This window comes from Solea senegalensis, linkage group LG19 (assembly GCF_019176455.1).
Source record: "Solea senegalensis isolate Sse05_10M linkage group LG19, IFAPA_SoseM_1, whole genome shotgun sequence".
Lineage (NCBI taxonomy): Eukaryota > Metazoa > Chordata > Actinopteri > Pleuronectiformes > Soleidae > Solea > Solea senegalensis.
In genome coordinates this window covers 19,494,330-19,509,101 of record NC_058038.1, presented here as the reverse complement: position 1 = coordinate 19,509,101, position 14,772 = coordinate 19,494,330, and the positions used below count along the sequence as shown (strand labels likewise).

At 42.5% G+C, this 14,772-nt stretch overlaps 1 protein-coding gene across 3 annotated transcripts in view; it reads left to right on the top strand.

The window, feature by feature from the left end:
- hdac5 (histone deacetylase 5) overlaps positions 1-14,772 on the top strand; it is a 52,527-nt gene that overhangs the window by 14,211 nt on the left and 23,544 nt on the right. Inside the window, exon 1 of one of the 3 annotated variants that reach the window (XM_044050851.1) lies at positions 4,957-5,352. The exons of the other annotated variants lie outside the window; for them this stretch is intronic. Within the exon in view, the coding sequence (XP_043906786.1) occupies positions 5,196-5,352 (157 nt within the window). The 5' untranslated portion in view covers positions 4,957-5,195. Of the gene's footprint in view, positions 1-4,956; positions 5,353-14,772 lie in introns of those variants that run through there. 3 annotated transcript variants of the gene reach the window in all.

Below are 14,772 nucleotides of genomic sequence, written 5' to 3'. Positions count from 1 at the left end.
TCGATTCATTTACTAATCGATGAATCGATTCAGCTCTAGACTTTTTTTAAATATAATTTTTGTATTTCACATATTTAGTGGAAAGACGACCAGAAGATTGCTGGTTTGAGTCCCCACCGGGTCAAGGGCTGGGGTAGAAATGCTGTAGTACACATGCCTGGCCTGTATGTGGTGCTGTACAACATCAGCTAAAAAACAAACTTGATGACAGACACTATAGCTGGAGTAGATGTTATGAGTTGAGTGTCATGTGGCTAAAACCCTGGTGTCCATGCTGGCAGCAGGGTTTTCAGTGAGTGTGTGTGTGTCCTTGAGTTTGATTTTGAATACTTGCTCCCTGTTCTCACGTCTCGTCATTCTCACTGCACACCAGATAAACTGCATATATAACACTTATACTTTCATCATTTTAATTCTGGTTTTAAACCAATATTGTGAGGAGGAAACAATAAAGTAATAACATGTTTAATTTTCTGTCGGGAAAGTAGATTCTTCTTATATTGCACAGCTTGATGAAGTCGTTTCTTGGTCCATAAAACACAAAAACAAAGGTGTGAAAGTGTGGTGACGTCTTTACACCGTCTTCCACAAACGTTTACAAACGCGGGGAAACAAAGATTCAAAGATAGAATTAAAACTTTGTTTGTGTTTGTTTGACGACTCAGTCTCTGAACTGGGTGCCTGAATGACTGACAGCCTGACTCGGTTGTCATGGATACAGATATAGCAGACAGATATAGTAGTACATAATAAACACGCACACACACACACACTCACACAGACACAGACAGGACTGTGACTCCAGGGTTTGATGCACCTCAAATAGAAACGCAGAGATGAGTCATCCACTGCTACTGCAGTACACACACACACACACACACACACACACACCTTTTAGCAGATGTATTTGTATGATGACCATGTCAGACATGTTGCCTGGCCAGTTCTCTCTCTCTCTCTTTCTTTCTTTGTTTCTTTCTTTCTTTGTGTCTTTCTTTGTGTCTTTCTGTCTCTCTGTCTGTCTCTCTCTGTGTGTGTGTGTGCTTGTGATTCACACTGATGCATCACTAAATCAGCTTAAGGACACCACACAGAGCTGGTTCCACGGGAGGTGAGGATGAGGGCGATGAAGAGAAGGTGGGATGAAGGTGGCGGCGAAAAACAAAACACTGGAAAGAAAAGTGTCCAGAGATATGAGAAGGCTGGCAGTTATGGAGGACATGGTTCTCAAACTGTGGTATGTGTACCACCAGTGGTACGCGAGCTTCCTCTGCTGGTACTCGTGGGGGAAAATCAGAAATACTGTCTTGCTGTATATACCAGGGTATGTGGAGTTGAAGCTGCGAGCAAGTTGACACCGAAACACCAGGGGGCGATAAAGAAAGTCAGGCACCGACATGTACGTTCTTATTCGGTCTTGTAACTAGCACGTTTCAGTACCCAACCCTCGTCATAATGGTGTACTTGGTATAAAAAGGGTTGAGAAGCACTGATCTACATAATCTGCCCTCAGCTGATCTTTTTTTTTGTCATGTATAACCGTTGAATCGTCGCATGTCGCCTCGTTAAATGAAATGTCCCCATTCACTCTGCTCAAACACTGGAACTGATTCTTTAGAGCGCAGCCACACGTAGGACTGAGCTGCTGAATGAAGTAAGCAAAACCTATAAATAACCGCAGCTTTTAATTAATATTATCCGCACTGAGTGCAGAACGTACAGCGTTTGGTTAAAAAGTGACCTTTCTGTGATTCCCCATGACATTTCCCCTGAATGCTGGAATTATGTGATTTCTTGGTCACATATAACGATTTAAAAAAAAAGAAAGAAAAGAAACTGCTGGAAAACAGATGCTGCAAAGGGCTGCAACTAATGATTATTTAATTGATTGATTGATCAGTTTGTTTGGTCCTTTTAAAGATAGTGGGTATATATAGATATTACTGTTGAAGAGGAGCAAAGAAGATGAAATAAAAACAATAATAAAACAGTTTCACCTGTTTGTTAAATGGTTGTTGGTGAATTCAGTAGTTGATTAGTAATTGATTCATTGTTGCGGATCTAATCAAGATGAAATTCCCCACTCTGGTGACAATAAGTGTTTTGGAGTGTTTCCTTTGTTTATGTAATTTTTTCTTTTGTTTTTAAGATTTCAAAGATTTATTTGCAATTGGAGAATAAAAAAATAATAATTTCAAACTATCAATCCAATTTAATAATACTACAATACACACTGTGATTTTTTTTATTAAAAATATACATATAACATAAACAACAAAAATTACCAAACCGCCCATAGTCAAAAATACTTTTTTTTAATAATTGGTAGATTATTTTTAATCGTTTCATTATTACTTATTTACGCCATTTTTTTCGAAAAACGTTTAGTTTTATTGATGATTTGTTTCATGTATTTAAAACCTGCAAAATAAATCCCTCTCAACATAACTTTATACAGTATAAGCACATATAGATTTGTCTCATATATAACAGCTGGTGTGGCACTAATATATACTATATGTATAGATGTGATGACATTTACGAGGTTTCTTGAACGCATCTCGAAGCTGCTCCTCTGACGATCCCACAGAAGTGACGACATTTATCAGGGTCTTTGAATCTCATCTCATGTGCGACTCAACAGACTGTGAACCCTGCATTACTTTGACTTGCTCTCATGCACAGGATTTTAGAATCTGATGATTTCTTCTTCATTGGGAGAAGAACATTTGTTTCACAGTTGTTGGAGAGTTATGTTTTTGAAATAGCTTGAAATGGCACAACTGTGTTTAAAATGACTGCATCAGTACATACATACACTAGTTTGTGATATTGATATCCATCATGCTTGTTAGAAGTTTGAAAAATGATGGAGTGTAATAACCACACGTGAACAATTATTTTCTCGGTTTAATGCGAGTTCTTGTTTGGACAGAAAATGCTGGAAGTGATGATTGTTCAGTTGGAGCAAAGAAACCAGAGAAAATTCACATTCAAGTCTGAAAACTATTTATCATAAAACTTGATTGATGATTATAAATAAATACGTAATTGTTTATCGCCACAGCCTTGTCATGTGACACCTTCACAATAACAATATGAATTCTTTACGACTGATAATCTCAGTGTGACGATTACGGTAAGATTGTGACCGCCTTCCATCAGTTCTGCAGGTATTTGGACTCAAACTAAAGTATTATGTTTATATAGATATTTATATATAAGGATGAATGTATAGTTTGACGCTGTGGCGGTGCTAAATGGAGCGGTGGAATTCCTCGCTGCAGAGTCACTCGCTGAGGTCTGTGAGCGTCTGAGCGAAGTCTGCTGGAAATGTGGCGAGGCGCCCACGCGCTCTGACTGACAGGTGATCTCTTGGACGCGCAGCACCGAAAACACAGCAGCGCTGAAAGCACCGCCCCCGCCCCCCCCATCCCCTCCCCCCACTCCTCCAACCCCACCTCACCCTAGAGCTGTAGGCTCACTAATCTCACTCTTTCTCCCTCTCTCTCCATGTGTCTATTTATATCTTTAGCTCCTCCTCCCCGGCAGGCTATTTTCAGCTATATTCCCTCCATCAACCCCCCATCTTGTATGTTAGTAAAAGCTTCTCTTCTCTTCTCTTCTCTTCTCTTCTCTTCTCTTCTCTTCTCTTCGTTCAGGCGACCGATGTCACAGCAGCAAAAATAAACTGTCAAGTCTGAATGTAGGTGAAAGGAGGGATGGACGCTGAGCGAGTGCTCGCGTTCCTCCCTCTGTCGCTGATGCTGAGACGCTGGAAAGAGACGAGCTGCTGCTGCTGCTGCTGCTGCTGCTGCTGCTGCTGACTCTCTGTCTTCTTCTCTCAAACTTCCTTTCCACCCAGTGATCTACTTTCAGCCTCTCTCTCTCTCTCTCTCTCTCTCTCTCCATTCATTCATTCAGCAGTTCAAAGAGTGTCACAGACACACACACACACACACACGCACACACACAGACACACCCACTCGCCGCTGACTTTGAGACGGCGAGCGTTAGCCGTCTCACTAGCAGCTGTCTCTCGCAGCAGCCCGTCTTGTCCTTTTTGTCTGTTGTGGAGCGAGGGATAAAAGGAGGACAACATGTGATCCTCGGTGGCTCATTTTCCTGGGAGGATTCCAAACCTTCACTCATCCTCGCTGCATCTCAGCCTTCCTCTTTTCACATTTCCTCTTTTTCTTTTTTATTATTATTATTGTTGTACCACTCTCTCTCTCTCGCTCCCTCTCTCCCTCCCTCTCCCTCCCTCCTTCCTTCCATTTCCCTCTCACTGTCATTCTCTCAGCGCTTCATTCTAATTTTGGAAGCATGGAACCTCGGGGAGCGCTCTCCCAAAGCTATTTACGTCCTTGCCTCTCCTCCTCCTCCTCCTCCTCCTCCTCCTCCCCCCGTCCTTTTCCTCCTCCTCCTTCTCTCCTCTCCTCTCCCTCTCGTCAGCCAGGAGGAGAACAGCATGAGGTTCCTTTGATGCACCAGAGCAGGGGAATTCAGCTTCTCCCCGTCTCTGTATTTTTGTTGTGTTGTTAGCTGTGGGAAGAGGCTGCAGCAGCAGCAGCAGCAGCAGCAACAGAAGCAGCAACAGAAGCAGCAGCAGCAGCAGCAGCAGCAGAAGCAGCAGCAGCAGCAGCAGCAGCAGAAGCAGCAACTGCCGTCACCTGAGCCCAGTTTTTGTGGACTGCATTGATTCCCCTCCTGGTCTTGGTTTGAGAGTTGGTGGTGTGTAAATACTGTGAGCGGCGTCTCTTCACCTGAGGAAACAAACTTTTTTCTCTTCCATCTGCGACGCTGAACGCGGCTGCAGCCACAAACACAGAAGCAGCCACTGTCATCGCGTGAAGGAGCTGCCCGGGTGTCACATGGACCCTGGACTCCTGGACTCCTGCAGGTGATGTGGACTGCACCGAACCAAAGCAGCTCAGCAAGTCATCGCTCAGGTCTGGGGAAGCTGAAGAGGATCAGCCTATTTTAACGTCATCACAACACAAACTGTGTGGAAGCTGGATTATACGCAAACAAGAAGTTACCTCGTCTTATATTCTCTGATGGATTTGATCACGTTATTTTTTTATAATCTGATGGTAGATGAAGTTTCTCTCCTCCAGTCTGACGGCTTCAGCGCTTCAATTAGCGATGTTAGTACTTTTTTGGTTTAATTGAGCGCTGCCTGTCATCTTGGCATGCTGTTGCGTCCCACAGTGTCAGGATTGTGCGCCATGTTGCAGACCATCTATGAGACTGAATCCTGCTTTTCCTCCACAAGCTCAGACAGCCACCCGCAGCCTCTGGAGCTCCTGAGTGGTAACAGGGGCTCCAGCACTGCCATGCCCACCACCGGTGAGTCATATCTGGGAAATAGGTGTGTGTGTGTGTGCGCTGTGAGGGAGGAGAGGGTGGGGGAGTGGGCTGCTTGAGCTGGAGCCATTGTCATAAAAAAGTGCCAGAGGAATGATGTGGGTGGGAGCTGGACGGTAAATTTAAGACAGAGATTGTGATGCTTGTGCTCCCAGAGGGGCACGGACACAGATGGGTCTGATTTGTGCTTTTATTGTTAAAACAAAAAGCATGTCTGGTGACCTCAGTGTTAAAATGTTGTATTTCTGAGATTCAGTGTGGCTCTTCACGTCGCGTCAGTAAATAAGATTCTCAGTGTGGGCGTTATTAATGAAACAGTTTTCTTGACGGTACATTCATTTTCTTACTTTCGCTCTCCTACACATTTCAGCTGCATGTCGCTCCAGTCGCTCGCTTGGTTTTATTGAATTAAATGATGGGATGTTCACACACACACTGTACATCTGTGCGTGTGTGTGTGAACAGAGAAACTCAGAGGCTCCAGTGAGACACATGGCTGCTAAATGGTATTAATGTCTGATGCCAAAGTGAGTTGAGCTCCATGTGAACGTATGGTGTGTGTGTGTGTCTGTGTGTCTGTGTGTGTATGTGTGTGCGTGTGCGTGTGCCACTTCTTGGTTCCAGGAGGTTGTAAGTGGTACAAGTACGACGCACCTTCGCTCTAATCTTCTTGTCGCTTGGCTCAAAGGCCAACCCATGTCAGTGTGTGTGTGTGTGTGTGTGTGTGTGTGTGTGTGTTCAAATAGAACAAACGTCAGTCAATCAAACAGTCTTTTGTCACGTCGCCCCTTTCATACATTGCATATAAAATGCAACATGTGTGCTTTCATAAAAACAGCCGTATACATTCACATGGACGTCAGTGGACACAGCATTTCTTTTCCTGCATGACTTTTATCAATAATAATAATAACAATATAAGAGTAGATGATTGTTTTATGCTGCACAATCCTATTCCATTTTAGTCTGACTTTTTATTTTCTTTCTCTCCATCTATTCTTATTCTGTTTTATCATATTATATTATATCATGATATATTACCTTCTAATCTATATTATTTAAAGCACGTGGAGTTGCCCTTGTGTGTCAGATGTGCCACAAATAAAGCTGCCTTGCCTAGATACAACGCTACATACAGGAAATGCTTCAGTATTATATTACTAGGTATAAATATATATACTAGGTGTACATAAATATATATGTGTGTATATATCTATCTATATATATATAGATAGATATATAAATGTGTATATATATACACACATTTATTTATATATATATACATGTGTATATATATACACATTTATTTATATATATATATGTATATATATATATATATATATATATATATATATATATATATACACATATATATATATATATATATATATATATAATTAACATATGGAGAATCATTAACATCCAAATGGATGAACAAATACAACAATGTTTCTATTTATTTTTGTTGGTCTAACTGGTCTAACACGTAACACCTATTGCAACACAATAGACAGTATCAATGATGACCCAATATGCCAGCCCATAATACTTCTGATCCCTCAGTCTCTATAGCAACAGTACACATGTGACTCCTCTCTGTGTCTGTCTCTCTAAGCTTCTAATTTGTCTAAAGTACACACGGCTATTATACTATTTTTACCTCGCTCTCTGTCTTTTCTTTCTGCCTCCGTGACTCTCTCGCTTCCTTCTTTCTTTCTTTCTTTTTTCAGAATGTTTTGCAGGGCTGACGTCATAGTGCCGCCTTTAATTTAGCAATGAACATGGAGAGAGAGATGAGAGAGGAGGAATATTATTATAATTATAATAATAATAATAATAATAATGTAATACTCTCAGAAAGAAAGACCCCTGCAGTAGCAGCACGTGTAGTTTTTGTGTATGAGTTTGAGCAGAAGAAAAGAAATCACAGATCCAACTTTCAGAATCCACACTAGCGCCCCCTAATGACGAGCAGGAACACAGCACTCAGGGGAAATGTACCTGTACATTAACAGGAATCATCATGTGATTGAAAACACACTATTTATTATTTATATACTGAAGTTAATTACATTTCTTACTTTGGTCCTGATCTGTGATGTGAGTCCTTCACGATCAGGTGTGTATATAAAGTCATGGGATGTATGGATGAAATCAAATGAAATCAAATCTAAGAGTTTCATAAAATTGAAGTTAATGGGAAATATATACTTTCCAAATCCTCCCAACGTTCCTTAAACTTAAATGACTGAAGCCTGTTTAAAATGGGGATTCTTTCCAAAGAACCTTGAATTTCAGCTTTTTGAATATTTGCTGTCCAGGGTGTGACCCCGCCTTTACCCTCCCGTGTCACCTGTGATTGGCTCCTGCTCCCACACTTCCCTCATGTGAAGGATAAAGCAATGTCTCTTAGAGACTTCAGCAGACTCTCTGCAAGCATCACTCCTGCCTCTGCCCCAGCTCCTGCTCTGGGTGTCCTCTCTGTCTCTCTGTCTCTGTCTCTCTCTGTCTCTCTTCCTTGAGTCTGATCTATAGCAAGTGGAATGCAGCCGCGTTAGGAGTTAGAGTGAGATCAGATGACTGACTTGGCCGGTTAAGGATCTTCCACCTCTTCACCTTTCAAAGCTCCTTGGTTGCTTTGTCTGTATGTTTATGTTTACGATCGCAGTCCTGCTCTCTCTCTTGGTTTGGTTTGGAATGGTAAAGCTCTGGGTCAGGCTTGCATTTCGACTGGGAACACTTGGAAGGTGGTGTGTGTGGGCGGTGCCTGATGGCTGCATAGCACGATGTTGTACTGGTGCGACGACAGTGAACGCAACAGATAACACTGGAGGACGTCCAGCAGCTCTTTTGTTCCTGATAAATCTTTGTATGAGAGTAGACTGCGGGTGTTTGGGACATTTACACCGATCGCGAGGGAGTGACGTGTTTCCGTCGCCCAATCAGCTGACTGTCGTGGGTGGAGCCGGTCTAGCTCCACCCTGACTGTACCGTGCCATTTCCCTCTGGTACCCAGTGGAAAGAATGGAAAAGTTGGGGATAGTTATTTTGGTACTATTCCTAATGGAAACGCAGTACTGTACCAAACGAAACCGTTTTATTTGTGTTTTTCAGGACAAAGTCATCTTAGCCACCTAGCTAACCAAAGTAGTGACATGTTTACATGTGCTTGACATGTGATCACACCAAACCAGGAAGTCAACATCAGACGGCCACATACCAACTCTCTCGTTTGGAATGAAATGAGTTTCTGAATGGACTGGCATGTTTACATGACATCATTCCAAACATCGGTGATAGTGTAGGAGCAGGTGCAGTTCCAGGTAAACTGTTGATAAAGCTCGCTGAGGGTTTTTATCTCATTCACTCTGGAATGTCATCGAGACACTTAAACAATCCTTAAATGAACCTAAGAGACTGTTTTCATTTCTGATAGCACATGTAGAATGAAGCTCAGCATTTGCTTTACATGCACTTTAAAACATCTGAGCAAAACACCATTAGCACTTTAGCAAAACATGCAGTTGCAGCTTCTTATTTTAGCCCAGTGTTGGTCAAAGTGACAAAGGTGCTTGCGGTCTGCTGTGCCAGCTGTGAGTAATTACGTTGGAGACAGGCCTAAATTAAACATGGCTGTTTTGGGGTTTGTGTGCTCTCTGCAGAGAAGAAGCCGCCGCTCTGTAACACCACTGTCACTCAAGTGTGTTTCTGGAACAGTGAGTGACACAGAACAGTGTCGGGTACGGATGACGCCGCCTCTGTTATGATCTTTTACTCTAAAGACGATCTGACCGAGACAAACAAGGACTTCAAAGTGACAAAAAAACTGCCAATAAACGAATAAGTCACCTGACAGACTCCTCCCCCTCACTCCCCGTGGAAAAAAACAATTAGAAAGTCAAATAACGTCTGTCAATGTCAGGATATATCAAGACAATCTGTAACATGACCAAATTACAAAGTACCTCATTATTCTGCATATATTGCAACAAGGTGCCAACAACAGGCAGAAGTCATTCAATGAATGTGAAAGTCAACATGTTACAGTTATAGTCTTTAAATGAGCATATACAGTCACTAACACATCAAACTGTGGTTTAAGGTTTATTTGCAGCTTAGGAAATTGTTGCCGGTGTTGGAGAAACAATACTGTGTCCACAGAAGATATACAATATAGAATATTATCACTCTTCGTGATAAAAAGCAGTTACAATAAGTTCTAAAGGGAGATAGATAGTGACTTAAAGAAATCTCTCGAACTTGCCAACATACAGATTTATTTATTATTTAATCTGCCACACAGGGGGGAGCTGTACGGAAGGGGATTAGGACCACACTGGAAAAAAATCATTTAAACTCAGAATTCAGACTTTAAACTCAAATATGTTGTTTTTTTAAGAAACACGAGCCACGGCATTTAAATAATGTGTTATTTTTCTTTTATCTGACCTAGAATAGCAGTTATATAATAATATACATATAAAGTGATATTGTGACATTTCAGGTGCAAGTATCCAGTTAATTTTAATTTGTAAATTATTATTTATGTCAATGATTACGCACTTTGTTGTGAAGCTAAACCTTAATATTATATATAAATATTACATGTAGTGTTTAAAGATGTGCAGGTTTAGTAGTAAATATCCCCATGTTCACATGAAAACAGTCATATATATGGGAATTATTGATGGTCAGGGCTGTGATTTTTTGTGTTTGGACCTCAGAGGATTTTCATCTCATGTTTGGGAATGTGCAGAAGAACAGTTGCTTCCTCGATCACATGATGCACAGTGACGCCGTGAAAGGTTATCGTGCAATTATTCATCACAAACAAATCTTCCCACTGAACCTTGAAGTCCTCTGATACACTGAGTCTTATTAGCACTTATCTTTGTTAACTTCTCCCAGGACTTGATGAGTGCACACATTTGGATTTCACTCTTTTTTTTACTGCGTCCGTCCTGGTGTGTGAGGTCCTGTGTGTGCACTGAGCTGTAGCCCGTTACGGACCGATATGATTGACTGAAACGCTGCCTCCGACCCACCGTTCTCAACAGACTGTACATCTGTGTGTGTGTGTGTGTGTGTGTGTGTGTGCGTGCGTGTGTTTACCAGACTATAAATGTCTTCAGTTTGACGTCAGGACGCTGGCTGCTGTGGAATGCGGCTCTTTTGCCAAACAGACTGTTGTACACACACTCACACAGACCGGCCTCTCATACACACACACACACACTGAGGCACTGTGTGTGTCGGAGTGGAAGGGGGGACACGTGCGTCACGCTGACATGCCAGAATATTTGTTTAGATTATTAAGATGTGAGGGTCCACATGCACACAGACACACACACACACACACACACACACTGGCTCTCGGGCTTCTGGTTTTGAACATTTTCTTGCAGCTGCCTTAGTGACTAACTTACCTTAATTTAACTTAGCTGAGTGCTCACAAATCTGTTTAAGGGGAAAATAACAACGGGGCCGACAGCCTTCATAGCCTCACAGTTCACTGTCACGTCTGAGGTCAAGGGTCGGAGCTCAGGCTAAGTTTGAAGATTTGAAACAATGAAAAGTGTCCTTCTTTAACTAATCATAATCCTCTGGGATTGCCGGCTAATTGTCTTAGCCCTTTTCCGCGTTAGCTTTGACCCCACGTGGGAGGGGAAGCGGAGTGGGAGGCGCTGAAGGAGCACTGGCCAATCAGAACACGCTTTCATTGAGAGGTTGAGGTGATGACGGCACATTAGGTGCATCCTAATTGGATTTCCTCCCTGGCCTGCAGGCAGGAAATATCCTGAAAGTGTGAGGTGTCTTCCAGGAAGTAGCCTGATTCCGTGGTTTAATCATCCAGCAAAGATTACTATGGCACGTCATGGTTACTGCCTTGCTTGAAGGCACATTGTGAAGTGCTGGTGGTGTTGGTAGAGTTTAAAGCAGGGGTGTCAGCGGCCACATACAGAGCAGTCTGGTCTCAAGTGGGCTGGGCGGGTAAAATAATAGCAGAATGACGTCAACAACAAGAACTCCTATGTTTTCCCTTTGTTTGACGTTTTTCACACAAGATTAGAACAGAAATTAGGAATGACTGTATGTGTAACTTCATAATTGTAGTGGATTATCTTCAGCGTAGTGGACACTGATGTGATCTGGAAGAGTCTGAGTGTTTATTTCCCTCACAAAACGATATTTACCCCACTTCATAGTGACTGATGCTAACTCTGCCGGCTTCTCTCTCTTCACACACAATTCATCTTGCGGGCCGGATTGGACCTTCTGGTGTGCCGGTTCTGCCCCGCAGGCCGTACATTTGACACCCCTGATTAAAAGGGATTGTTCAGGGTCCAGCATACCTCCATTACTGGAAACCAGCTTGAAAGGCTCACCTATGTTGTAAGGGAAGGTCTACAGGACAGTAGCGTATGTGCTTGGAGACAGTGGCAGGAGGCAGAGCTGGAGGAGGTGGAGCTGAAGATGCTGAGATTAGATTAGAAATGAGCATGATTATTCTGGGGACAGCTCAGGTTGGACAGTTTGTAAAAGAGTCACGGTTGAGATGGTTTGGTCACATGCAGAGGAAGGGCAGGATGGACAAAGGATGCTGAAGATGGAGCTGCCGGACAGAAGGAAAAGAAGTTGTTCATAGAAGTTGTGATGGAGGCAAATGATCCCACTGTGGCAAGAAGTTGAAAGAGGAAGAACATTTGCTTCTTTAGCTCTGTGATGGACCGCCGTCTTAAACTTTGACCTCAAGTTTCTAAACTGCTCACTCTCCCAGGCCAAGGTCTGTAAAAAAAAAGAAGGAGCTGCTGATTCACTGCTGCCTCTTTTGGAAAATGTGTGTCACTCAAAAAACAAACAAACAAACAAACAAAGGATTTCAAACACTGAGATGACAGAATAACACATTTGAACTTACTGTTTGAGGATCAACTGTGGATCAACAACCGCTGTGTGCTGTTGAGTGAAATCATTACAGAGTGAGTGGCTTTACAAAGCCTAAACCTAAAACTGACTTTTCAGACATAAAAGTCTGTCTAGAAGCGAGATAATCGGCAAACACTGGCCTCTGATCAAATGTTCCACTGCGATGGTTTCCCTGGAGCGCTCATGCTTTTTTCCCCCTCTTTCAAAAAAGACCACAGTGAAGTTAGTCTGAAGAAAGAAGACTTATCCAGCTCATAACTAACTTCATACTCTTGTAGTTTCATGGAGTCTAAACAGCAGGAGAAAATCATATCATATCGTAAACACACATTTTCAGCAAACGTGTCCTTTAAAGGAGAACTAGGCAATATTTTTTTACCCTAATCTAACATCGGCTCGGCACGTTTAAGTTGTGTTTCCACCAGCATAGTAAACTAGTACCAGGTACTTTTTTTAGTACCTGCTCTGGCGAGGTTCCAAGCTATGCGTGACGTCGCCAGACTGCCGGCCACTGATTGGTCAGAGTGCCGTCACAGGAAGAGACGTCCGACACCAGAATCGACCCAAACAATGCCGAACTGTAGATCAGTTAAATAAGTAAAAGTACAGTTTTAATGAAGAGATTCTAATGATTCAGTTACACTGAAAACAACTGCTTTACAAGTCACCAGTCACTCGTTTGTGTGTCGCATGTAAAAAAAAGTCACTGCAGTTTCATGCAGCCACACAGTGATGACTCTGCCCATGCCCATGACTCCGCTCACAACCTAAACCGTGCCGTGGCGAGGCGAAGCGAGATGGGACCATAGAGGAAAAGGGTCATATGTGGAGGCTAACCAGTAGCAACTGTGGCTAAGGCGCCTTCATGTAGAGAGGTGACCTGCGTCTCCACTGACCAGGTGGATGCAGCACAGTCATTGGCCTGCGTGAGAGCTGGTGTCTGCTGATACTGAACCACGTTAACCATGAACCATGTCAAACGCCTGCGTGTGAGGCAAGTTCCCAGACAATGGTGGTGACTATGTGTCAGTATCTCATATAACTTCACTTAAAACCCTTGAGTCATCACTTTAATATGTGTATATAGTGAAATAATTGAAATAGCTTAATTGAGCTTAGCTGAGCTTATAATTGGAGATTTCCTACAGTCGGCATTATGTAGTTACTGCGGTGGTTTTCGGCTGAGTAATAGAGTCGGGTCTGTTCCAAACATGCTGGATCCTGTCTAATTCAAACAAATGTGCTTTCATTTCATGTGACTGAAGAATGTACCACCGATATTTATCTGGGCTCTTTTTCATGCACTTTTGCAAATTTGAATCCCGCGGTTTGGTGAGCGGTGGCGGCGGCGGCGGCGTTTCTTCTTGGACGTCGTCAGTAGAGGTCGTTGACCTGATGCAGGCTCTTTAATAATTGACCACATGCATGGTCTCTTTTCCTGGTTGTCAGTCAGTCCAGACTGTGTCCGGTAATATGTCAGCCAAAGTCGCAGAGATGATTCCACCGTCGGTGTCTGCAGAAGTTACCAAGAGTATTTTTGAGCGACTAATTATAGAATCTAGCGGCGTCTGAGCATAGAGGGATGCAGCAGTGCTGTGGTGTTGTCCGCTCACGACAGTGAGGTCTCGAACTTAAACCATCTGGTCAGCAGGGGGCAGTCAAGTGAAAGAAAAGTCCAATTTTCTGGGGGAAAAGCAACAGTTCGATATCACGATATTCTATTGTGATATTTTTGTCATGACTTTTCAAAATAAAAGTGTTTTTTTTATATGGACTGATCTATAGTTCACCCTAAAAAAGTATTAATGATGCCAAATGTGTCTGTAAATAAAAGTTTACAGTTTAAGTTATTGATATCAAGCTGCATGATATCGAATGTAGAGCCACATGTGGCCCAGGGGCCACAAGTTTGACACCCCTGTTTGTGTTAGTGTTGAATCCCTCAGGGCTAAAAAGACAATGTAAATGTTCTCCATTGGTATCGGAAGTTTTAATCGCCAACGTTTACTAACAAAGTTTCCCTTTAGCGACAACTGAGCAGAAGTTATGGACGGGCTTATATTTTAGCAGAAGTTCAGTCAGTGACATATTCCACTCCTCGAAAAACTTTGTGTTTTTTTCCACTTTTCTGCAAATCACGTGAAATTCCTCACAGAAATAAACGTATAAATCTTTCATATGAGATGTTTCTATGAACTTATTTCATGTTTCATTAGTATTTAAGGCAAAGATTCCCTCGTGGAGGCGGAGAACCAGGTCAAAAACATACAGTATGCCGTGCTATTACCCTGCTGGGTTTTTAATGATGCGATGACACGATCCTGCTGTGCTTTAACTATAGACTGTATATAAACAGGATGTAGTCTTCTGAAGCCCGAGAAGTAGGACGGAAATAGCAGTTAGCCACCAGAGAGGGTGACACTGCCGGTTGTAAAAAGAAGTCTGTTGAAAAATGAGCTTCTACTTCTCACTCGA